This window comes from Megalops cyprinoides, chromosome 17, assembly GCF_013368585.1.
Source record: "Megalops cyprinoides isolate fMegCyp1 chromosome 17, fMegCyp1.pri, whole genome shotgun sequence".
Taxonomy (NCBI): Eukaryota; Metazoa; Chordata; class Actinopteri; order Elopiformes; family Megalopidae; genus Megalops; species Megalops cyprinoides.
The window spans coordinates 29,614,895-29,642,303 of record NC_050599.1 but is presented as its reverse complement, the minus strand read 5'-3'; the positions used below and the strand labels follow the sequence as shown (position 1 = coordinate 29,642,303).

The 27,409-nt window shown below is 42.7% G+C and overlaps 1 protein-coding gene across 1 annotated transcript; it reads right to left on the bottom strand.

The window, feature by feature from the left end:
• Positions 1 to 260: 260 nt before the first annotated feature.
• On the bottom strand, positions 261 to 27,275 carry LOC118792242 (sushi domain-containing protein 6-like). The gene is made up of 7 exons (XM_036550043.1): positions 27,075 to 27,275; positions 22,761 to 22,896; positions 4,414 to 4,605; positions 3,744 to 3,938; positions 3,322 to 3,460; positions 2,639 to 3,030; positions 261 to 2,413 (listed from the first exon to the last, which is right to left on the bottom strand). Exons 2-7 carry the CDS (start codon positions 22,852 to 22,854, stop codon positions 2,388 to 2,390), a joined length of 1,038 nt encoding a protein of 345 aa, XP_036405936.1. The 5' UTR covers positions 22,855 to 22,896; positions 27,075 to 27,275; the 3' UTR covers positions 261 to 2,387.
• Positions 27,276 to 27,409: the final 134 nt, after the last annotated feature.

Below are 27,409 nucleotides of genomic sequence, written 5' to 3'. Positions count from 1 at the left end.
GTGCTGCTGTGACCCAAAACCACCTTCACTAACAACTCATTCATATGCTCATAGAAATAAAAGTCCACTTTGCACACCTCAAAGAAAAGCTTTAATTAGAAATAGTTATATACACTGTATAATTAAATTAAACTTTATACAAATATTAAAATACTATCTTCACACCCATTGCAATGTACAATTCCAAAGGAAAACCCAAACAACTAAAAGCAATGAGAAGAAAAAAAAAACACTGTACAACATTAATGACAATTTTAGTGTTTTGTTTCCTTCCAATTTTGTCCAAACAAATTTTCAGCCCACTTCATTTTAGGAGTACCATGACCATAGTCTTCATAACAGAAATTTTAAATTGGAGATAAGTGGACTTAACATTTTTATACATACATTTTTTATGGTCTTCATCAGGAGGCAGCCCTCTAGATGTACAGTTGGTTTGTGTTTTTTCCCTCCTTAATCATAACTTAAATATCATTCTAACACTGAAATGACATAAAGAAATGACAAATTATCAAAAGAAACACTCCAGGTGCTCAGGCTTGGTTCTCAAGAGGCAGTCAAACATAATAAGAGGGGTTGTCATTTTGTGCTTCATTTGTAATTTTGAGAAAATAAGCACACTTCCTAACGCAGAGCAGAGAACAGGCCAGCCCACGAGACAGTGTGTCTTACTCTTGGAAGAGCATTCACGCCAACAGCTGAAATGTAGATGTGATTTCATGGGTACAAAAAAGTACAGGTCTTAAGGCAATGTCATGTCTTTGAAAGAGTCTAGAAAGTGATATGGGGAAGAAAAAAAATGAGGGACAGATCCAAACAGCGTTGCCTAAGCCTGAGCAACTAAAGCACTCGTGATCAACCAAAACTCTGCTTGGAAAACAACAAACGCCCATCTCCAAATGGCTTGCACTAAGCCACATGTAGTCGAAGCAAGGAACACACTTAGCACATATATGGTACAAATTCAAACAATAAAACTTTCAAGAGAGCATAGTTATTTTCCTCTTAAGACTTGCCTGCACAAGTGGACCAGAGGGAGGGATGTACGTCTGAGCTCGTGCTGTAGCTCCCTGTGTCACCACCACTTTCCCATGACATAACAGATAGTGGGGTTTGAGGATCATAAACACATCAATAGAATACACACTAAGATCTTCCCCTCTTTTGGGGAACAGTCTTTGGGGGCGTACGTACCCCCCCCCGCATACCCCTCCCTCAAGGCATCTTCCTTTTTGTCACATCAGACAGACACCTGCCTGAGACAGAAACCAACCACAGAACAGTGCTGAGTTCAGTGAGAAACCATCTCCTTCCATGTCGTGAGCACATCCCTTGTCTTAAAATGCAAAATGACAGCCCGGAAGGTGCTATATTTTCTGGTGTTTGTTAAGTAGCAAAGCCCTCATCAATAACAGTTTGAGGCACGTTGTGACACCACCACCAAAAACAGGCAAGGATTCTGTTTCCAGGAGAGCAGACAAAAAAAGAAAAAAAAAAAACATACAAAATGACAGGAGGCGTGGCACAACTAGTAACATGGGAAATTTACAGCAGACATATGGGCCTTTCCTGGATGAAAAAGGTACAGTGTAAAGGTGTTAGCTGCATAAGACCTGTGGTTGCATTTTTTGAAAGGTGGCCTGGCATCACAGCACAGCGTTCATGCATCGTTCAGAGTGCACTGCTGTGCACACCATGTGCGCGCTTCAGTAAATATGCAGACAACCTGCAACCAGAGAGGTGAGCCTAACTGATCAGCAACCCCCTTTCAAGATACCTCCATTCAATAATGGTGAGAAAGTTACTGCTCTTAAGCCCAGGAGAGAAAAACAAAATGATGTCTATATAAGTGTTCAACCTTTTGTTTTTTTTTCTTAATTTTAATCTTTTATGCCTGATAGATTGTGTGCACAATTTCCTCCCCTTTCAGATGCTAGGTAAGAGTTACCTTAAAGGGTGTAGGTAAGAGTCTGTAAAAAAATCTAAACCATGGATATATGTGAACAGTACGGAGCTGATGTGAAACCATTTGATGCCTGGGTGCTGTGAGCTTCTTTCTCTGGGCAAGGCATCTGGGCAGAGGACAGCTGGGGCCACATACTGTGTGTGTTTGTGTGAAAGTGTGTGAGAATGTGTAAGCAGAGAAAAGGTTTTTTACTTTGACTGAGATGGAGAATACAGATCAAATGGTGTATGTGTCCGCAAGTGATGTGCATCTATGTGTCAGTGTCTGTGTGAGTATCCATGTGTGAATGCAATGATTGTGCGTCCGTGCAGTGTGCGTGTGGGGAGTGTCTGTGTATGACAGGAGTCAGTGTGGCCTGGCTGCAGGCTGTTGGGGGACTCAGAGGGAGGCTTCAGGCTCCACTGTCTTGGCTGAGGGGGTATCAGGCCTCCTTTAGCAATGGAATATCTGCAGGAAAGGACACAGGAAAGACTACATTACCCAGGGGCAGCTACATATCAGACGCACAAAGAACAATGACCGGGGACAGAGGCACAGACCATGGAACTTCATTCAGAATTGTTTTAAAAATGATAAACATTAGCAATGGAATTTCATGACATTGTTCAACCACTGAAATCCAAAAATGTGCACACGCACACGCACATGCAAATGCACACAAGAGAGGTGTACCATCAGCAAACTCCTCAGTGGAGGTAAGGGAGAGTAGACTGTGCTGGTCACTGCTCTCTGAGTCGCGCCGCTGGGGTCGAGGGGCGGCAGTGCGAGGCTCCTCTCTCGGCCACGACGAGGAGGCTGAGGGCGCTGAGTGAACCAGCACTGTTTCTGACTGGCAGGAGGAGGAGGAGGGGGCACTGCACTCAGCCCGCACCCCTCCTGACGACACCCCGCTTTCCGTCTGTGGGCCCTCCGACAGCACGATCTGCACGCCCTGTGTCCGCGGCTCAGGTGGTGGCAGAGAGGTGCCCCCACTGCCATACACCGCCTCCTCATAGGACGGCAGCGACACTTGCACCCCCTCCACCACGATGGACATGGATGGGCCCGCCATGCCCTGCTCTCGCCTGTGGGAGGGATGCAGAGAGACAGGGCTCAGGTATGGCCCGTCACTGGGGAATCTTACACATCTACCAACCACTGAAAAGTTTCAATAGCATTAGCTCACACCAAATGAAGTGTGTTACAAACAACCCTAACCCTAACCCTAACCAAAACATCGAAGGGTCTATTGTATGGATAAACATGCAAGTACCTTTATAATTATATATTTAATAGAAGATTATGTGACTTTACTGCTTCATATACATTACTGATCTGTGAGTGGGGTGCTTTAAGATGTGGGGAAATGTTCTCACCGGCTGTGATGGAAGGACTTGAGTTTGGGCTGCAGCAGGACAAAGAGGACGATGAGAAGGAGGATGAGGGCCACTGAGCTAGCAGTGGAGGCCACGATGGAGAGGGCAGGCATGCCCAAGGGTGAGTGCTGCTGCTTTCCTGTGAGACAGAGCGGGGACAGAGCACTGTCAGCCAAAATGAGGAAACACTCAACACTAAGGTTGTGTAGCTCATCAGCAGTTTCATAATCAGTGGTGTCATGAATGGCTTTACACCTTAGTGGTTTCATAAATACTAATCATAATCGATAATGATCAGTGGTACACATAAAAACTAAGGGTCTCTATCAACGGTCTAATGAATGCTAAGGTTCTGTAGCTCATCAGTGATGTATGTGCCACCCTGTGGGTTCTGGATCTGTGGCAGGTTGGTAGGCACTGACCTTGGCTCAGGTGGCAGCTGACCTGCATGGCAGAGTCCCACTCCCCATTCTCACAGGTGAGGTATTTGTAGTCCCCCTTTAATGCGTAGCCCTCGTCACAAAAGTACTCAATGACGGTACCATGGGTTAGCCGGCGGCAGGGGGATGGGTGACAGGTGTAGCCCCCGTTCTCTGGTTCATAGGGAGGTCGGCACACTGGTGAATCCACAGGAGAGCATTATGTCCACATATGCATGTATCTGATCTACAAAACTGCTGCTACAGAATGGTAAGACTTCATGATCCCCATCATGTGCGGACCTAGCATGTGCTCTAAAGAGACTGGGATTTAAACATTTTCTGTGATGAAACATAATTGGCCAATGATAGCCAATGACAGCTCCATGCATCCTGGGCTTCATGCAGCCTTCTGCTTACTGCATGTGACACACTGCCGGCTCTGGGGGCTGCAGCAGCTGCTCTACAGTAACTGGCCATAGTGTAAGTACAGAGTTGTATAATACTGGCTAGAGTAAATTATCTGGTGTTCTCCAGACTCTGCCAGACACAGTGTGGAGCAGAGCTGCTGCCGGGGCTCAGACAGAGCTGGGGAGGAAGAGGGAGGAGGGACAATGGGGACTGAGGGATCCCTGGAGGGTGATGCAGAGCAGAGGGAGAGGGTGCTTCTTACCGTCAGCGTGTATGCAGTGAGGTGGGGAGGGGTACCAGTGGCCCGAGGAGGTGCAGGTGATGTCGCTGGGCCCATCGACAGTATAGCCTGGCTCACAGCTGTACCGCAGCAGCGTCCCTGGCAGGAAGGAGCCCTGGTTCGTCTCTGTCAGATTCACCCAGCCGTGCTGGACACTGGACGGCCTGGGGCATCCTAGGAAGGAGAGCCACTATAATTGACTGGGGGGAGAGCACAGCAGGGTGGTCCTCACTCCTTGGTGAGAGACCCATGAAAGCAAACAGAAAATAAAGGGGATGTCTATGCACTTTATCTCAGGCAGTCCAGCTTCACTTTCAAAGGGCGTCACATCTACTAGACCAGATCAATTCCATTGGGCCCTGTGAGCCAAAGCTCTGTTTTTGGAAGTTTTATCTGAAAATGAATGTCTGTGAGCTTCAAGAACTCAACTACATCCCCTAGTTTCAATCCTGCTTGCCTGCCTGCCTGCCTGCGCCCCCCCCCCCACTCCACTCCACTCCACTCAACCCACTGTAAACATTAGCTGCAGCTCCAACCCCAACCATACGCTGTAGAGAACACCCTGCTCCATTCTGGCAGGGACACACAGCCATGCAGCTGGTAAGAAACTGTTCCATCTGTCTGAGATCCTCCTCTCCTCTCCAGTATGTATTCACTGTCCTCTCCAGCACAGCTACAAAATGTATTCACTCCTCTGCAGCACAGCTACAATATCTATTCACTGTCCCCTTCCGCACAGGTACAGTATGTACTCACTGTCCTCTTCAGCACAACTACAGTATGTATTCACTGTCCTCTTCAGACAGCTACAGTATGTATTCACACCACACAGTGCCTTTTCCAGCAAAAAGAAAAGCACACAGAGGGATGTTTTTGTCAGACGCTCCACTTATAAGCATTTTATCATCACGTCTGCAGATGTGTTCTTGAGCCCTGATCAGAAGCCTAAGCCCTTGTGGATAACACAGAGCACGCTCTATGATTCCTTTCACACTGTCAGTTCCTAAGCTCCCAGGAGCTGACGTCTTGCGTTAGCCACACCGAGCCTGGAGGCCCAACCTCATTGTAGGTCATCTGGGATATTCATTTTATGCATTACAAGCACATGGAAATGGCACCAGGGACATTAACAGCTCTGTGTCCAGCAAAACAAATGTGTATGCCCCACAAATTAAAGAAGTTTAAACCACCCACACTTGGGTGCCCGAGTGTAAAAGCCTGAAAATCCATTGCTGCGGAGCTGTGACACAATGACCACTTGCCAGAAAATTCTGTGCTCCTCAGACCCTAGTAAGGCTTGGAATGTTTGGGTGCACGAAGCAAGAGAGACCAAGTTGAATTGTGTTACACAAACAAGACACAATGGGAGGATGCAGAGTCCACAGCAGGCTCTGTGGGAGCTGTGCTAAGAGAAAATGCATAGCTTCAGACCACATCACAGCTCTGCTCGTTTCCAGGCATACTCATAAACACAGCCTGTACTATAAAGCTGGTTATTTACTCAAGCAATTCAGAGTCATTCAAATCATTAGTGCAGGGTACTAAGCTGATGGCAGAAGTGATCCAATGGGGAGTTGAACCTGTAATACTCTGGGGGCACACTGGTGCTCCAATACTCATGCTTGCTTTTAAACTATGCCAATGAGCAGCCCAGGGGCTCACAAATGTTGCTGATTAATCAAGTCTGCCGCTCCCAACAATCAATATCTGCTATTTTTGCTGAAGCTCCAGAAGAAACAACAGTGAAAGAAACAGGCTGGGTAATTGGACAAGTCATGCCTGCATTAGTGACTGCAGCTGACAGTGAGAACAGAGGTAAATCTGTCCTTTATGCTGGCCAGTGGATTACAGTGAGAGACTGTGTGAGTCACCGAGACCATGATGAGCAAACACTGACAGATACCTTTCGCTCTCCTAATCTTGTGGGAGACTCTTGAATTATGCAACCCAAGAGGAACATGCCTTGGCAAGTTGGTTAAACAAATGTTCTACTGTAAAAGGAGTTCCTGTACAAAACAACTGCAGCACCAGTTTATTGGTAACTAATCACGATGGTGAATGTAATTGTGAGTATCTCCATCTGTTTTTAATCCATACACCCACATACCACTATACCCTCACCCTAACAATTTTCCCCCCCTCTTCTCAGCAGCACACGTCACCTAAATCTGTAAAAACAAAGACAAAGGCATTGTGGAATATGGCACCAGCTGCCCCTTTGATAAATATGTTTTGTTTTGTTGTTTGTTTTGCCCTCTTCACTGCTGACTGCACACTCCCCCAAATCATAGTCTAATGGATTCTGGAGTCAAGCTGTGACTTTAACAGTGAAATGCACTCTGAGAGCATATGGCAGAGAGCAGATTTGCCCACTGTTATGGGTGGTAGTGTTGGGGAGGTCATGTCCAAGCCTGTGGGAAAACATTTCCTGCCTTTATTAGATTAGGGATGAAAGACAAAGGCTGAAATGTACAGCATCATTCTGACAATTACAAACCAGGGGGTGATACAATCAGTTTTATTAATGAACCGTCTTTTATGGAATTATCATTGTTTTTCTTTCAAAAAATATAGCACATAACATTCCTCAATTCCAATAAAAGTGATTCAACTGGGAGAGAGGCTACAGGGAGCAGTAAGTCTTTGATACCATATACAAAAACATCCATGTCTGACACAAAGCAGAACACACTTGTAACAATAAACAAACAATCAGAAACAGAGAAAAAACATTAACAGAAGTAACAAAAACCAAGATTAAGAAAAGGTGAAAAAAGGAAGAAATCACAACCAAAGTCAGTGTGTTAATGAAGTGATTTTCCATATCTGCACTGGTAATTAGCCGTGTGTGGGGACTTGCGTGCAAATGAGGTGAATGTCAACATTCTCAAACAGATTAGATGAATAAGGAGCTAAAAGCATAAACTGGGACTCTGAAGTCAAGGAAACACAAGAGGGAAAATGCAGCATGAGGAAACAAAAGGGTAATATTCTTCACATGCTCACATCATTACATAATATTTACCTATATTTTGTTTCCTGTTGAACTGCAGTGCAAATCTCTCACACTTAAACTACATATGACGACCAGGCTAATGTAAGCTAATGGATACACAAATTGATTTCTTTTTCCCATTGCAGATTTTTTAGGCAAAAGTAGACATCAATTAGCCAAAATTCCCACCTCAAGGAAACTACAAGGAGAAATGGTAAACTGAAAAGAACACTTTCTGATACTCATATCTACATTATGAGGAGGACAACAACACAGGAAAGAGTTATTACTAATAGAAAATATCAAAATCATACACTGGGAACAATTCTCAATGATACTTCACCTGTGGGAGATTCTGCACCCAGCAGTTATCCCACATTAATTTATGTTTTTTGCAAACAATAGCTGGGGCTTGGATTCAGGTTGGGTGAGATGATCTTGGGCCTTGCAACCATAACCCAAACCTTGTTTCCAACCTCCTCTTATGAGACATAAACTGTGAAGAGAGAGAAACCAGTTAGTACTTGCATTCCTGGCATGCCTCGGGTGTAATCCTGAAAGTATCTTACAGTACATCTGTTAGCACAAACAGCTAGTAAAGCTCTCCCTTTACCATGGTGTAACACGACACTGCTCTATTTTCACAATGCGGATCTATTACCTCTCAGCTATTGTTTCTGTGTTTTTGGACATACAGCAGAGTCTGCAGCAAGCCTGAGTCACTGCTAGAATTCAATCTGTCTCAAGCCTCAAATCTGTGATGCTGAAGCAGACATCTGCTTTCCTAACGCTGAGCACAATGCAGCAAGCTCTGTATAGCTAGGGAGGGATGTCAATTTGAGGGAAGGGGGGGTAGAGAGAAAGGAGGCAAGAATGAAAGAGAGAGTGAGAGATGGGGGGTGAAGAAGAATGCAAGGAGGACAGGAAGTGCAGAGGAGGCGCTGTGTTTGTACAGCATGATGACAGAGTGGGGAGAGGAACTAAAAGCAAAGCTCATGCTTGGCTGCTAGAACAGTCCAAGACTCGACAAAACATCTGAGGGGCCTCTGTACTGTAATACTCCCCTTGTCATTCCTGGTCTCTCTGCTGTAATACTCCCCTTGCCAGCCCTGGTCTCTGTGCTGTAATACTCCCCTTGTCAGTGCTGGTCTCTGTTCTGTAATATTCCCCTTGCCAGTCCTGATCTCTGTGCTGTAATACATGCTGTTGACAAACATAGCTAGTTAGCTAACAGGCTACCTATCTGAACGATTGTTGAAGACAAGCTACTTAAACAGGTTGGCTGCTTCATTTGTGATACTCTAGCCCCTGACAACAGCAATGCTTACATCGCCATGTAAAGTATGGTTAGTTTTATTTTGTTTGCTAGTAATCAAGCTAATGTGGGGATCTACACGGTTATTTTTAGGTATAGATCTACAGAACTAACCAATCAAAGATCATTTTGGAAGTAGCCAGCTTGTTACAGCTATTTATGGAAGTCAGCTAGCTAATCAAATGATGGTTTAAAGGATTTATTATGACTGAGCAAACTAACAGATATCCAGCTAACTGTTGCTATAAACGGATATATTTGTTAAATGGGACAGTTGCATCAATGCATACCGTGCCAGAGTCCAACTGAACCATGCCTGAGCCCACCTCTTCAAGTGGGCCCAGGCTTGGTACGGAACGATCACACTAGTCAAACGAACTGGACTTTGGGGGCCAAACATGCTGGGGCATGGTACGGATTGCCTAGTGCGAGTACACCCTAAGTGTGCTCTAAACTAGGCCTTCAGCTCAGACACTCTAGCTAGGACATGCATTATGCAACATCCCAAATGCTTTCATCTGAAGATCCCAACATCAAAAGATTCCAGATAGGTCATCCTGCATGCAGGCAACAAAGTTAACTACTACAAGTGGTCAAAATAAGGTGAGCCACCCAATTTAAAAATATAGACTACAAAGACATTAAGAATGAAAGACCTAGCTTTAAGGTTTTAAAAAGCAAGCAAAAAACTGAAGCAGTATCTACACTGGACAAGAAAACACAGTTTCTGTAATGAATTTAAGGTTTATTCCCCAGCCCTTATGAAGCTTTAACTCTGCTCCAGGAGGGAAGAGGAAAGAGAATATATACCAGCCACAGTACTAACACTGTTCTCTGAAATTATTTTCTTTCTTTGGACAGCGAGTGGATCCCTGAAAACAACAAAAATGCACTTACTATATAGCCCCTTTCAGACATGCTCTGAAAGCCGGAACTTATCTAGCCATTAGCCAGAGGAGCTGTATGTGAGAACGCAAACATCCGAATCAGTCTGGACTGGACATGAGATGGACTTCGCTCTGCCAGCTCCCTAGTACAAAGTCCGTCTCATGTCGGAGTGAGCCCATGTGTGAATAGAGCAGGTAATTTGCCGGAGAGTCCACAGCGAGCGAGTGGGCATATTGATGACGTGTCTATCATGCGACTGGCGCGAAACCGGAAGAATACAAACACCTGCTTCATATTCTTTTCTGTTTGCCTGCATATTTCTTTCCACTCTTTCATTGATATCACGGATACGTCCAAATACATGTTATTTTGAGTCCAACGATGTTAAAGAGATAGTTAGTTATAGCTATACTGCCAAAACTTGTCTCTTACAATGATTAATAATGTTGGTCAGTAGTTTATTATCTGGTTAGTAGCTAGCTAAGCTGTAGCTAATAGAGATAGGTGAACTGGTGACCTAACGTTACATAGCGAACAACAAAAACTTACCTTCCTGTTATAATGAATGTATAATTAGTGTAACAGACCGTAGTTGACCCCCGACCCCCCCCCCCCCCCCCCCCCCCCCCCCCCCCCCCCCCCCCCCCCCCCAACGGTTCGGCACGCATGTGAACAGTGGCAAAGTTTAACCATAATAGTGCGAAATACAGTTTTACTGCTGCTGTTACTTTTTAAATAATGAATTAAATCAATATGAAGACACAAGCGCCATTTTAAAAAGTAGCAACCTTACTTAGCAGAAGCATTGCGAAGACGAAGGCTGCTTCCGACATCGCTCACTTGTTTACTCACTCACAGTCTTACAATAAATTAATAATTTTGTGGATATAGTTTTATGTTTGCAAGTTTATTTGAACATTTGTATGAACATCTTTGTGTCTAACTGTGCCAGCTAGCTAGCTAAGTGACTAGCTAGTTGCAACTTACGTTAACCTGCTAGCTAGATAATACCGCTATCTAGCTATCAGTAGCTAACAAAGAACTAGCACCCAGCTTCATCTGTTCAAATTAGTTGAAACTAACATTAGCTAGCTAGCTGGCAGTAAAGTCAAACGATCAAGTGTAAAATGTATATGTATGCACTATATAGTGAACAGGGAGCGATTTCGGACACAGCCTAAGAACAGCAGAACAAGCGCCCAACAACTGAGTATTGAGTATTTTATTTTAAGATTTTATTGGACATCTTGAATGCTGTTTTCATTTAAGACCATGGGCAAAAGTTCCTTGCTTTAAGTGTTCTTTACGTAATAAATGGAAAGCTAGTTTACATTTGTCTCTTTTTTTTCGCTGATCCGAAAAATGATCCAATCCGTGACTCAGAAACCATGATACGATCCAAACCGTGAGTTTTGTGATCCGCTGCACCCCTAATAATTAATAATAAATTATGTGTACCGGTAGCACAATTTGGATGGTTATGTGTGATATTTTTTATAGGCTACCCAAAAGTATAATAGCTATGTTTGTCTGCTCCTCCTCTGTGCCACATTATGTGCCCGTACCACCGAAAGGTAAGATATTGAAATGAAAAAACCTGAAAATACTTCAACTCTAGAATACTTGTCATGAACTCGTCAATACTTTTCACTCGTGAGAATGCAAGTGGCGTCTAACTGGAAAATACCATGAGGAAATCTAAATCTGGACGTTACGAAACTTGCAATGATTTCACGCGACAATGTAACATACTACAAATGTAAACATTAATGGTCGCATACTGGGTACTATACTGAAAAATAGCATGCAGTATACAGTATATATTTGTGTAGTGCACAGTACACAGTATGCAGTAGGCTCTCTGTCTCACATAACCACACACACACACACACGCATACTCTTACACGCAATCTCTCACGTACACACACCTGTACACACACGGACACATGCATGTGTGCACACACACACATCCACACGCACCAGGATGTGTGAATACTGGAGCAGCCAAGGCTGGCTTACTGCGCATAGGAAACCATGCAGTTTCATACCCCCAATAAAAGCCTCTTTGTTTTCCCATTTCAAAGGGAATGAGTGCACTGACTGAAACGTTTCACTCCACTACCAGAAAATGGAGACAATCAGTTTCTGTTAGTGACATGTGAAAATCCCTTTTGTTTAAGCAACCCTGTATTTTAGGGTCCAAGCTAAAACTGCATTACTGCTCTTCCTGGAAGTGATCAAACAAAGGGGAGGCTATGACACATTTTGGGCTTCTTAATTGGGCTACTTCTGCATTATTACAGACTTCACAGCATCAGTAAAGACCACAACATTTCCACAAAACAGGAAGTGGAAAACTGAAGGCTGTTTTTGTTTGTTCTCATCATCTGTGTCACCATATGAATTGGTGAAACATGAACTAATACTCACACAAACACAGAACTGAAAAAACAGCAATGTGTATTTGTTATTTGCTATTAATACACTACATTACTGGCATATAGCAGACACTCTTACTCAGAGCAACTTGCATCAGTTACGGCTTTTCTACAGTGTCATCCATTTACACAGCTGGATATTTACTGAGGCTATTGTGGGTTAAGTACCTTTCCCAAGGGTACAGCAGCAGTGCCCCAATGGGGATATGAACCAGCAACCTTTTGATTACAAGTCCTACTCCTTAACCACTATGCTACACTGGCACCCCAAAATGTGTATTTTCTTAAGCTTTAGTCTGACAGGAACAATGAAAATGCATGAACGTCAAAACTCTGGAAAATATCTCACTACCCACTGTACTTCTGGGTTCACTGTGTGTGACCCGAGCAACTTCACAAAGGTCTTTGGAAAGCATTGATATTCTCACACAACAAAGTCAATTTTGACAAACCAGATGACGGTGTGTTCTGTTACTGGCTTCTTCCTATGCACATTCTGTCAATCACTGATAACAAATCCATGTTCAGTAGTTCGGCCCCCTCCGGTCTGAAAGTAAAAATTCAGGGGGGAAACCTGGGGTACATTGTGTCATGCCAGGTGAGGATAGGGCTGTAGTACTCGAGTCCAGTCTTGGACTCGAGACGGTTTTTCTATGGTCTCGGACTTGTTGGTATTTGCACTCAGACTTGTCTCGGTTTTGGCCATTGGTCTCGACCGAGTCCAGCTGCCTTTAAAAATATATGTTTATTTGTTTTTTATTCCCACAAGTAACTCCTCCTTCAAAACAAAATCATTGATTAACCCTTTCGCGCGTACGGTCACACCAATGTGATCAGCCGTTTAGCTCATATGCTAACACCGGTGCGCAGGGGCAGGGCCAGAGGGGGGGCTTCCGGGGGCACGGGCCACCCTGGAGATTTGATTGGCCATCCCGGGTGCCACCCAAACAGTCTAGTCTACGATTGGCCATAAACCAGGTCAATGGCGGGACCTTTCTTGATGTACTTGGTGGTTCAAATCAAGGTGGGAGTCGGGAGTGACTGACTTCAAAAATTCAAGTACACATTTTGATATAGCCATCCTATATGTGTAATTTAGGGCTGTTAACAATTAATCGACTACGATTAACTGCTAATAATAATTTAATTGATGATTCAAATGATCAACTCATTATGAACTCCTGAAGCTGCCTAATAACAAACTGATCATTTGAATTAGCTGTGTTGGAGCAGGGAGAGATCTAAAACATGCAGGACAGGTGGTACTCCAGGAGAGGTTTGAGAAACGCTGCTCTAGCTAATTTTAGCTTTGAGGAAACAGCGATTTAACTCTAAAAATATAGCAAATGCTAACTGAAATCTATTAATAACACAAATGAAAACATAACGAACCATATAAAGTAACACGCGTGCTACATACCATAACAAATATGTTACATATTCTCAGCAGCTGGCCTTACTGTGAACAGATTGCGTACAAGACTCACCCCTGACCACGCAGGTAAGCTGATCTTCCTGAATAAAAATACTTAGGTTTTAGGTTATTTAGGTCTATGTGAGCATAGGAGATCAGACTCTGAAGTGTGCATGCCTTTCATTCAGCAGGCTTAGTTTAGGCTACTGTTGTCTATAAAGTTCAAGGGGGATAATGTTAGGCTATCGGTTCACTTGGGACAAACGAAACTGAGTTTTTTTTTTTTTTTTTTAGTTTTTTCCCCCTTTTTCCTTTTGTCCTTAATAGGAAAACGAAATCTAGGCCTACACAACATTTTTTGATATGCTATACAAGAATGTCCTATATTTTGGATTTAAAATAAACATTTAACTGAGGAATATAACATGTATTTGTGTTATGTATATATACAAGGTAACTATTGCTTTTATAATAGCCTAGAGTACAGTAAATTTCAACGATTTTATAATTTACGCCTAGCCTACTAAACGGTATTGGGTGGGCTAAGAAAAAAACCCGACAATCGATTATTATTTGATAAGGTTAACAACAATCGATTAAGGACACTTTTTTAAATTCACATCCCTAGTGTAATTGGTTGTTAGCATGTGAGTTAGTTTACAACACTATTGCTCTTGCTAGCAAGCAAAGTTATCTAGCAAGCTAGCCAGCTATCTGCCCATCTAGCAAGGTAGCTAGCTAGCTAATCTATCTATCTAGCTAGCTAGCGTTATTTAGCTAGCTAGCTAACATCAGTTAGCTTGATAATGAACTACAAAGCTCATCAGGCAGCTATCTTGTCAAATGTAAATCATTATTGTAAAAAAAGCCTTGTAGGAGAAGGATCTTTTCATTATTTAGTTGGCATGTGTTTGTTGATTTGTATTTGAATTTCTCCAAATAAAAAATATGACATATAGATAGAGAAGATTGTGTTTGTCCTTCTTTGAAGTTTCATCCTCTGAATATGGTGTTCATATGGTTAGTTTATGGTTTATGGTTTAGCTCCTGTATTGTATTTGTACTAATTTCACATCTTGTTGTGCTTTCAGTGTGTGGGGGGCATTATAAATATTCGTTATATGCCTATTCCTGTTATTGTGGATTTGGCATTATCCTCATGCCACCCTTGAATGAATCAGTGCTCCACTTGGGCCACCCCAGTCAAAAAAGTCTAGAATCGCCACTGCTGGCATGATTTGAACACGAGATTGGAAAATTCCACCTAATTTTAGCTTTGAGGAAACAATGATTTAACATAAAAAATATAGCAAATGCGGTGGCGAAAACTATGACAAGCTTAAAACGCTTATGAAAATATAACAAACCATATGGCACACGGGCTACATAGTGTAAAATAAACGTGCAAAAGGGATGAGCGAGCTTGTTCAGAAAACGTGCGTTGGTTTTATTAATTCAAAATCCATCTAGAACAGGCATTGACATTGACATCAGCTTTATGTCACATTTAAGTGAAAAGGCTATACTTAAAGTAAACAATATGACATAATTTTATCCTACAGTGTGGTTACACTGCACTTGCTTTTTGATCATCACAAATAAGGTACAACACCCTTCTCGGGGCGGGGGTTACATGTTGTTTTGTCTTTGGAGAGTGTTGAGTATGATATCAAGTGAAAAGGGTATACTTAAAGTAAATAATATGGCCTAATTTGATCCTACAGTGTTGTTACACTGCACTTGCTTTTTGGTCATTACAAATAATAGTGCAAAATGATCATCTTAAAATAGAAGATATACTGTGTCTCTGGCATCACACAAAAATTATAAACAGGTAAGTAAGTGCTCTCAAAGAGGATTCTTTTTTTCCGTCTCTCTCATTTGGACTCAGTCTTGTCTTGGACTCGAACCTCTTTGGACTTGGACTTGACTTGGACTTGAACCTCTTTGGACTCGGTCTTGACTCGGTCTCAACTAGTCCTGGTCTTGGACTTGTCTTGGACTCAACAAAGGTGGTCTTGAATACAGCTCTAGATGAGGACTCCACAAACCACATTCAAACATCAATTTTACTATTACAGCCTCTGTAACAAAGGTAATAGTACTAAATAAAACTGCATTCACAATAGGAGAACATTTTAACATGCTGTTACAACTACAGGTCGACCAATATGGTTTTTTCAGGGCCGATACCGATATCGATTATTAGTAATCATGGAGACTGATAACCGATATTTGGAAACAATATATATTTGCAGTAAAAATGAAAATTTTGGTGTCAAAATTTAGAATAACACAAACTCCAACACAAAACTATGTTGAAATGCCTTTAAGCATATGTTTAATCAAAAGAGAACTTTTCAAAGTTATCTTAAAACAGAAAGTGCAGGGAGCTAACTGAAAATTAACTGAAAATTTAAATAAACAAACAAACAAACAAAAATAGCTCCCTGAAGTTTTATAAAGTAAATAAAGTAAACATAAATAAAACTACTAAAACATAATTTTGAGTCTCAATTAGTAGTCCGGATTCAGCAGCACCAGACTGTGGTGCAGAAAGCAATAGCAATAGAAGTGAATATTCAACTCTGACAACTGTCTATGCACCATCTATGCAGTCCATGTATGGATTAACACAGGCCTTAGATGCAGTTCCATTACATCTGAAGTCTCTAACAACAATATCCTGCTCCTCTCTACAAGAAACAGAGTCAGAGACAGCTTCAAGATACACTTACTAGTAACGTTACTAGTAGTCATGGGTTGAGACAGAGTATGGCCGGCCCTGGTAAGTGATGTGCAAGAAATAATGTTATAGCCTATCAATTTTTTTCTAGTCAGCTGCCTAAATTATAGATCAACAAACGAACATGTTGACGTTTGCTATCGCATTCAAGTTAACTCTACAGGACTCAACATTAACCTACATTATTATTACCATCGACTGCCTATAATATGTAAAAACACCAACATGTACGGGCGAGTATTGTTACATTCGCAATATAACAGTAGCTAAAATAAGTTCCAGTTGCACTGGCACCAACGTTATTCAAAGATATAGCTATCGCTACATAAAAAAACTATTATCTCATTACAGTTAACTGTGTATCACTTAACAAAGTGCATTATTCGGGCATTTTCAGTGTAACTGGGAAACTGGGCGTGCTTGTCATCACAGGAATAGATCATAAGATTGTGGTGTTTCTGCAACTTCAGCGTAGAGGATTATGGTGTTTATTGCAACTTCGGCAATATCTGCTGCCTTACCTTCGAAACACAGCTCTGCTCGCTCACTGGAGCTGCTCCAGTCTGCAAATGCATTCCTCTGTGCCCGTCTATGGCACAGTAGCCTTCAATGTTGAGAGACTATGACTCGTGACGTGTAACCAATCAGACAGTGCTGTGGGCGGGACCTTGCTCAAGACCACAGAGTGGTGACTACAGACAGAGAGAGGTGGCTGCATCAGAGCCAAAGCAGTGAATTTTTAAATTAATTTATTTCATTGGCAATCAGATTAAAAAAAAAAAAAAGCTTCCGATAATCATAAAAATACTGAATATCGGATCATATCGGCCAGGCCAATTATCAGATCAGAGAGAGACAGCTTATTCCAGCTCTTATTACATAGACAGCATACTCCAGCACTTACTACAGGAATAGCACACTGCAGCTCTCATTACAGACAGACAGCACACTGCAGCTCTCATTACAGACAGACAGCACACTGCAGCTCTTATTACAGAGAAGCAGCACACTCTAGGGATGTAACGGTACAGTGGGCCCACAGTTCGGTATGTATGGCAGTTTTTGGGTCACGGTAACGGTACGGTTTCGGTACCTTTATATTTAAGAAAAAAATAAAAACACATCACCCTTAAAACAATGAAGTCTTTATTTATCCTACAGACAAATAAAACGTTCCATTCAGAACAATGGCAGCATGACTGACCAGTAGGTCAGTAGCTCAATTATGGCAAAAATAATAATCACAATTATTTTGATCAATATTGAGATCACGATTATTTAACACGATTACTCATTGACTTTGGAAACAACATGCATTTATTGAACTTTTAACCCTTTCGCATAGTAACTTATGTTTATGCTATGTAGCACGACTGTTATGTTACATGGTTTGTTATGTTTTCATTAGTGTTATTAAGCTTCTCATTGTTTTCAGTTAGCATCTGCTATATTTTTTAAAGTTAAATCACTAAATTAGCTAGAATTTTTCCAATCTAGTGTTCTAATCACACTAGAGATGAAACGGTATGAAAATTTATACCGTTGAAAAATCTCCGGAGCGCTATCACTGTCTTCCGCCATGTTTTCACTGACGCAAAACAAACCCATGTTGCATGCTGTGCCTGCGCACCTGCGTCTAGGAGACTTGCTAACTTTGGTTGATGCTAGACAGTATTTAACTTGAGTTTTTCAAAGTTTTTCAACCACGGTTTTAATGATAATTAGAAATTTGAAATGGTAATACTAACCATCAGGAATTACCGAAATACCGGCAAACGTTTCATCCCTAAATCGCACCAGTTTTAGCATACGCGCTAAACGGCAAATCACACCGGTGTGACCGTACATGAGAATGTTTGTTTTTAGTTTCCCCTCTCTTCTCCAGCTGGTATTTTCATACAGAGCGCTTATAGGCTCCAGGGAAATTCTGACAGGCTCCAAAGATGTTCTGGGGATCTGAATGTACAACATGCATGTAGTCTGCAGCGCAATAAGCAAGTTTTGGAAATTATAGGAAAATGACAGGCATATCGGATTACTGCGGTTCACATGTGTGTATTGAACCGTAGGGGGCGTACTGAAAGGTTCGACAAAATACTGTGTACCGCTGCATCCCTAGCACACTCCAACTCTTACTACAGAGACATCACACTGCAGCTCTCATTACAGACATATCACACTCCAGCTATTACTATCGTGTCCACTGAAGGACTGATCTAAAGGCAGCATATGACCAGACTAAAAGTGCATTCCATTTCCACAATGTGACCCATGGCCGTCTACTCTAAACGCAGAATGAGAAAGACACACACAAGCACACCTGTCTCCCTCAAACACAAAATATCTCACATCCTCACATACAGTGTGCCAAAGGAAGGAAATAATTGCTTATGGTCACAACTCACAAACCACAAAACAAAGAGCCACTAATTCAACGAGAGGATAATCATGGCTTTGTGGCACATAATTACTTTTTGATCAGAAACAGGACAATTACAGTCCGCTGGGGATAATATTAAATGGGAGTTAAATGGGAGGGAAAACGCATACAAGCTCGCTTGAATAAATGTGTTCCTGTACATCCAGATTCACTTTCTTCTGCTGGTTTTTGTCTTTTTTGTTATTTTTACACAACTTTTTAAAAAACACAGATTACCTTGGCTGATTGAATGCATTTCTCCATGGAAGATGTCCAACTTACCCTAAATGGAAAGTAAAAAAAAAAAAACTACAACGCCTCTGCTGGAACTGTGTATAGACAGATGTCCAGCTAGACAGTGCGGTCTGAGCAGGGATCCAAAGTCAAACCTGAGTGTGGACAGTGGATGCAGATTTAAGTTAATTATCGGCATCGACAGATATGAAAATTTCTGCCAATGTGCCTGGCCGAAAAGGAGACGTGTTTACTATGCGCACACGGTGACGCTAAATGTTTATTAAGAGCGCCAGCAACAAGCTTCAATGTGTCAGTTGTATGGAAGTATTTCAAAGTATCTGAAACAGATAACAAAATTTCTATTTGCAATGCTTGTAAAGCACTAGTGATGCAAGGAGGGGTAAAATATATAGTGAAGTTTCTCGCTCTGGGAGGATGCTAGCTGTGTGCTGCTAAGCTTTTCTCTGCTTCTGGAGGGGTGTGAGACCATTTTTAAATAACACGGCTCCGTAAGGCGAGAATGCGATTTGAAATGAAACAAGACAGCCCACGATCGTCGAGCTCATGCTTTGGGGCTCGAATGGAGGTCCCAATGGTATCGACCGACCCCCTAGCTAGGTTTCTCACCCTGGGAGGATTCTAGCTGTGTGCTGCTAAGCTTTTATTTGCTTCCGGACGGGCGTGAAACCATTGTTTAATATCGCAGCTTGGTAAGTAGAGAATGTGATGGGAAATAAAACACCATGTGAGGATGCTAGTTGTGTGCTTCTCTCTACTTCCGGAGGGGAGTGAGACCATTTTTAAATTACGTACCATCTATTATATATTTCACAAGCTGATGATTCAATTCAATCTGATTCAATTGATTCCAATTCGATATCGATAAGAACAAGATATGAAATACTATATAGCAGCTTTCCATATTTGGAGATGCTTAAAAAGCTCTAAAGAGAACACAAATTTACAAATGCAGAATCACTGGAAATTGTGAAAATCACTGAAGAAAAGGCCAAAGGCTTGTATAGTCATGCACCGCTTCACGTCCATTCGGACAACCACTCGCATATAAGTCCGTAGTCCCATAAGGTGATAATAAAGTTTAAAAATCCCGATCGCAGAACGGGATGCAACGGACGTAACCGGACATAGTGAAGGCAACGCTTCCCGCACGCAACACGTCTATCTCATGTCTCATGGAAATAAAGCGATTGCGCTGCCATGCATATAATGGTACAGTACATAGTATACCATATAATACATGTATAAATTGTCATAATAAACGCCTATGCTAATGTCTTATGTAGCCTATGTACTGTACTGTACTTTCCATCGTTGTTTTAATGTGACCTTTGCATGCTTACAATTAAAAAGTTTACCGTATAAGTGTATGCTTTGACTCGTAGGCAGCAGCATCCAATCTCGTGCCTATTCCATATAGGTTTGCTAAGTATATAGTATGGTGTTGGCACAACGTCCAAATCACATAACGTCCTGTTTAACAGAACGTATCGTGGACGTTAAGCGACGCATGGCTGTATACCAAAATCTTTTTATTTGAGGAACACATGGGTATAGTTCCTTAAAAAAAAACCAACCTGTATCATTGCCTACGTATTAATGACAAGAAGCAGCAATGTGTTTGCATCAGTTAGCTCGGGGAAAGCTGGTTTGTAAGGTACCTACAATGACTGACAAAACATAGCTGACTGCCAGTAGCAACTTTGCAATTGTGAACGTTTTCTTGCTAGCCTAATATGAACAACTAGCTAGCTAGCCACCTAGCTAACGAACATGAACAACTACGTTTCTCTCGAATTGCGCCAAATTACATTGCATTGGAACCAAAATGTTGGATCATTTGTTTCAGCAACGTGCATCACGCTGCCTTCGCCGTGTCGCACCACTCAGTATTTGCAGAAACCAGACCTTGAGTGTAGTCTTTTTTAGCCCCACCTAGTTGGCTTTGCAACAGCCACTTGTCTCTTGTCGCTGTAAATCGCCACCTCTCATTGAAAATGAATGGCAGCCGGTCACTTTGTCTCTCTCCTGTGTCATCCGTGTGACCGTAGGGTTAGCCATGGTGAACGTATCATAGTAAAAAAAAAATTTGATATAACAGGTTTTCCTCTATGCATTCGTAGGTCGTTAAGTTAAGTTAAACGAGACAGCGACATCTAAAGGGGGGGGGGGTAGTAATTGCCTTTAATCCGACAGTTAGGCTATGTCAGAGCCCGTCTATTTAATTCTTTGGCTATGTGTAACCATTTCGGAAATGAACCTAGAAAACCGGAAAAAATGGAGATTAGCCTAAAGATTGATCCATAAATTTTACAGATCGATATCGAATCAGACGAATTTCAAAAAACGATTAATCGAAAAACGATATTTTTGCACACTCCATTTATATACATGTATATATATATATATATATATATATATATATATACACATATATATGAGTTTTCTGACTACTATCTAAACTGCTGTATCTCCTTGAATTCTGATGTTCCCACATTCCTTTGTGCTCAGCCAGCTTGCAGGGAGGGAGAGGGCATATGGCAACTCAAATAGCACATATGGTCAATAATGCAACTACACACTGCATTTTCTTCAGGAAATGCACACAAATCTAGTTTCATTTCAGCAATGGTGACAGTTTCAATTCATCCTTGGCCATGTAAAACCAACTTGAAACCATAAATAACATCAACCAAGCTTCACTGCACGCCAGCCATAAACCACACCTACGGGGAGAATTTTTCAGTTTTCCAGTTCAGTTTAGAACCACAAAAGCCCTGGATATTAACTGTTCTCAGCACAGTCATCATATGTAGAGAAGGAGTGCAGCTGCTCATTTCTGCCTCTGAAAAATGTTCTGGACTAGCATATGCCACACTCTGATGTGCTCACTTCCTGTGAAACCAGACACCCAGACACAGCAGATGAACATTCCCAAGACCCTGTCTATCAGACTGCAGGACTTTCACTGCGCAGAGGTCACAGAGTGCCTGACACCCACACAAGAAGGTACCTCAGCAATTTGTGCTGTAGCCCCCAGCAGAGCCATCATCCATCCACGCAAATGCAAACATTCATATCAACGAGCAGTGATCTGCATGGGAGTGAGTGTGCGACTGTAACGCCACTGCAGCACTATGTTCATATATGGGGAGCGGCAGCATGCCTGGGAAGCCAAATGTGGACACTCTCGTGCCACTCTACTTCTAGTGCGACTCATTAGAGATGAAGATCAGGCCAGACATGCATGCAGCACCATGGCATGGTGCATGGGACCCTGTGTGACTCAGCATTACGTAAAGCAGAAGCTGGAGCATGGAGCCGAGGAGGTGCTATTTTCAGATGTCACATCCAAACATGCAAAGACATTTGCTGCTGCTTGCTGTGCACTGCACAGACACAGGATTGGGATCAGCACCAAGAGAGTGGGCTGCGGCAATACACCCCGCTCTCCTCTGGTCCAGGATCAGTGCATGGAGGCTATACTGAAACACCCAGCTTCGCCTTGACTCCACAATCAGTGCAGGGCTACCAGGCTACAAAGACACACAGAACTCTGTTCTGATCCAGAATCAGCGCAGAGATGAAGATTTTGCTTAAACCCAGGCTCTCTTCCTGGGGGGCTTACCACAGCCCCCTACATAATTAAACAGTCCAAGAAGGCCTTTTATTAACACAGTCTCAGAACTATGAGAAAGGAGTGGATGTTTGTGAGGGAGGTGTTCGTTCCTCAGCTCAGTGTGACTGCGGATCGATGGCTTCCCTTTGGTTTCACCCTCAGGACGCCCTCCTCACATTCCAATCATGTCATAAGCAAACAAGGTGAAGCATTAAGCAAGCAGGGACAAAGGGACTTTACCTGAGGCCTGTGCCACGGAGAGGAACACCAGGAGAAACAGAAGAGGCATGGAGACGAAGGCTCTGAGCTCAGGCGCCACCATCCCATGGCACATGTTTCCCTGTGGCCAAGAAGCGGGGATCCTTTTTGGCTGAACCTGGGGGGAGCAGAGACTGTGAGGCCTGTTCCCAACTCATAAACGGACAGTAACAGCAGCGGTAAACCTCTTCAGAATCAATGCACATCTTTGGAAACATAACTCAGGTACCCTAATTAAGGGAAAGGAATTTTATGACATTTCAGTATTTTGTTCAAGTGTTGTGGTTCAATACTTTCAGTGAACCTATATGCTGAACGCCTCTAAAACAGCAGGGAATTAACTGCAGCATTGTTTTGCAGAATGGTACAAAAACAGCTAATCCTGTAGCAGAGAGCAACTGATCAAGAAAGGTGCCACCCATTAAAACTGCATCACACACCACTCACATTTTCATTTCCTGTTTTCCTCAGCGCTCAGCCACTCAAAGTTCAGTTCCCTAAATCCAGCTTGAGACAAAATGAAAGACCAGTTTCCCATAAGTAGCCGGGGGGCAAGGTGAGGGTGGAGGACAGGGGGAGCACTGGTCTCTCAGAAGCCCTTCTACTGGCTCCGTCGCTCCTCACGGCAAACTCTGGGTCCACCCAGCTTACCTGGACCATCCCGTTACACACATACTGCCTGGCAGAGCTTTCAGTCACATGCCAATAACAGCTACAGCCATCAGGGTCTGTCCAGCACCAACAATCCATGTCACATACTTGCCTGAGTTACTGAATTACTAGCAGTGGTCCGCAGTCCTTTAAAGTGAGCTTGTTTACTGGTTGACAGCTACATAGAAAGGCCGTGTAGGGGAGGAAGGGTCATTAAAAACCCTGACTGCAGTGGTGGGCCAGAGCTGCATTTCACCCTGACTGTAGAAACTGGTTTTGTCATTCCCTCCCCTCATGCTACACACTGAATTCACAGCACACTAAGCACATGTTACCCACACTCACTGCTGGCATTGAGTTATCATGTTTCAGCTGTCATGTGGGGGCTGGGCAAGCTGTGTGGAACAGACAGATGGAGCTGAGCAGTCACAGACCCACGGCTCTATCTAACCACCAGTCCAATACTTCAGTTAGACAGCCCCCATGTAAACCACAGTTACTGTCAAAGGATCTCTGTAAAGCTACATTGGATGACCATCACCATATATTTGCTAGGAAACTGCCTTTTTGCCCCTTAGGGCATTCATTTTTTCTGGGACAACATTGTTTAAGAGTCCACGAGGACACCACACCACACACTGCTTGGAATCCGAACCTATGACCCTCCAGTCCAGACTGCAGCGCTTAATCCACTTCAACACAGATACCTTGCTGGTGTGTGTTGCTCTTAGCATGTGAGCATGGCTGCTAGCAAGCTAGCCTGACTATTAGAATGTGTGCATGGCTGTTAGCATGCACGAGTTTCTGTTAGCATGCAAACACAGTCTGGTCCCAACATTAGCCTGCCCAGATTTCTCCCAGAAGGAAAAAGTGCTCCACACCCACCTCTGGAATGACACAAAAGGCGGCCGATTCTTCCTTGTTTTGGTTCCAGGGAGAGCCCCATGTGACATATCCCAGAGCTGACTGTTAACTCTTTACTGACTGCAGTACCCCGTGGTCCATTTCCCATGAATTAGCTGCTTAGCGACCACACCAGACACAGACCTCGCATCCACATCCCCCACCATAAAATCGTACCCTGTCATCACTTCTCAGAGCACACTGGGCAGGCCTGCAAGATGTCAACCCTCAAGAAAGCTTTAGCAGGCTCTCGCAGGCTGCGGCTGGAAAAACAGGGACTAAGCCTGGAAGAGAGTAGCCACCAGAGATCGCTATCTGATAGGCCCAAGCCAGAGCCTGTAGGCTGGCAAGGGATCCTGCTCAGCCAGGCAGCGCTGAAAGATGGGAGCCCTAGTGAAAACATATGCTGTGTGTTTTTCAAAGCTAGCCTAATAGGTAAGTTAACCAACAATCAGACACAACTGATATTTTTCTGCCCCGGAAGCATTTCACTGAACTTTGGAGGTGTGCTCCCGCATCAGGTATGACTAACGGGAAAAAACCTAATACCACATACCGGGGATAGCTGTTATTGTGCTAAAAATAGCAATTCGATATATTGCTATGGCTATATCACCCAGCCCTACTACAGCATTTAACTTATTCCACCTAAATGAAGCAATGGTAAATATATCTGTGACTCGCATGTCTGTAGTTACAGTCGATGCATTGGAAATTATTAACCCTTTCGCGCGTAAGGTCACACCGGTATGATTAGCCATTTAGCGTGTATGCTAAAACTGGTGCGATTAGAACACTAGATTGGAGAAATTCTACCTAATTTTAGCTTTGAGGAAACAGCGATTTAACTCTAAAAAACATCTGAAGGTTAATCATGCTAATGAAAACATAACGAACCATGTAACGTAATACGCGTGCTACATAGCATAAAAAATAAGTTATGTGTGAAAGGGTTAAACCAGAGGGGATACATAAATAAGTGTGAGCTGAACAAGTATCTAACATGGCTTTGTAGCCGAACAAAGTTATCTAGCTTCTCTTTCAAACGTGTAGTGTTGTCCTCATTGTCCTCATGAGTCGCAAGTCCTCATTGCAGGCAGTCATGTAGATGCATTCAATAGCAGCGTATACTCTAGGTCACTGTATCAGTTTACTGCATAGTTTAAGATGGCATGATTTTTTTTTTTTTTTTACTTTTTTTGTATTTTTATACATTTGACTCTTATTTATCAAAACTTTAAAATATTTTGTTGTACTTTTGTTTAAAGTACTACTTATGACAATAAAACAAGTTTATTTTTAAACTGCATCATGTCATGTTATCTTGGTGAGGACTTAAATAACTACACATAACAAATGTTGTTAGAGAAAATCTTTGTTTATGCTATGTGTTTCTGGAAAAAAAGAATATTGGCGATATATCATTATCGGATTTTTAAATCCTCAACTGTCGAAATCGGTCTTAAAATCCTATATCGGTCGGGCTCTACTAAACACGCCACTTCAAATAAACTTAAATGAACAACAAATACGATACACAACAGGATCTTTAACTCTCGGTTTGTTTATCGTCTTAAAATGGGAACCCTTAAAATTTTAGCGGGACCCTAACAATACAGGAGTTCTAGGAAAACGACTGGGTTGTTCTTAAAAAAAAGAAAAAAACATCTTTACCTAAATGCCCATAGACATGCCATTTCTCTGTATGAGGAGGATTGGTTATCCTATGGACAGCTGCATATTCGCTGTCTGCTTATGAATAAGGCACAGACAGGGAGAGATAAGGTCCAGCTTCGGGACTATCAGCACAGTCACACGCGCTGGCACGTGCCTCAGCACAAAGTACATTATGGACATAGACTGCGCTCAGGCTACTTTCACATCGCTAACCAACTTCATGAAAACGGACTATTCTTTTTCTGACTACGTTGCTAGGACACTACACGCCTATGCAGATAGACCGCTGGCTAATTAGTTAGCTAGATAGATATAGTTAATTTAACAGATTTGTCTATATTATGTAGGACACCTAACATTACTGGCGTTTGTTAAATCGGTGGATACGACTGGCACCCAAATCAACGCCGTCCAATGTCAACCACTAGCTGTAGGAGTTTGTTAGGTTAGTTAGCCAGCTATTTTTTGTTTGTACCGATGATGATTTGTCGTAGGCTCCGTTTACATTTTATCTAACAGCTAATGTTAAGCGAAAGACTGACAGCAAACAAAGCGGGAAATAACACACCATATTAAATGCAGTCTTAATTAACGTTGTCCATCTACTTATAGCTGATGTTAAAATTCACTTAAATACACCCATATAACGCCAACTAGCAAGACAATGATCCAGCAGACAGCTGTATGTGAAATCGCACACAATCACAGTAACTTTGCTGACTGAAAACACCAACATTACAGCTAACGTTCACTAATTAAGTGCGGGCTTACGAGAAACAGCTCATGTTTGTTAGCTAGACTAGGACATAGTTCTAAATTACGTTAGCTATCTGTTACCTGGCCAGCTTGTTAGCTTTCTAGACAAGGTTTTTGACTGCCACACGAATTTATGTAGCTAAACAGTTGTCATGGTCATGCTATATTGGTAAGGCAGCTATCTCGGTATCGAGTTTCTGACTGTGGTCAGCTGGCTACTGCTGCTAGAATGACAGCACTGTTCCGCTAGCATAGCCACAGAAACACGCCTAGCCTCGCTTACGCTATCTTAGGGAAAGCAGTACTTACCAAGAACACGACCTGCTTCAGGGCCCCCTCTTCTCGCTCACTGTCGAGACATGTACCCGGGATAAGACTGAAGAGAGAATTTCCCAGACGATACAATTAACTGTTTTTGTTTAATTGAGGAGAGAGTCGCACGCAGCACGATTGCTCCTCTATTTCCTCGCTCGCTAGCTCGCCACTGTCAATGGCGGAAAGAGACCCTTCACGAGCTCCACCAGCTGCCTCGCTCTGGTGCCGTCTCCATGGGAACCAAAGCGAACGGAAAGGAGGCGTGTCCCAATTTTAAGCGAAGGAGGGGTTTGAGCATAGGGTTTGAGTGTAAATCACCATTTAGGGCG

Excerpts from the sequence above, each read along its gene's own strand:
- LOC118792242 (XM_036550043.1), bottom strand. The coding sequence starts at position 22,854 with ATGTGCCATGGGATGGTGGCGCCTGAGCTCAGAGCCTTCGTCTCCATG. Across the intron at positions 3,939-4,413 it reads TCACTGCATACACGCTGACG|TGTGCCGACCTCCCTATGAA; the intron begins GTAAGAAGCACC and ends TGGATTCACCAG. Across the intron at positions 3,031-3,321 it reads AAGTCCTTCCATCACAGCCG|GCGAGAGCAGGGCATGGCGG; the intron begins GTGAGAACATTT and ends TCCCTCCCACAG.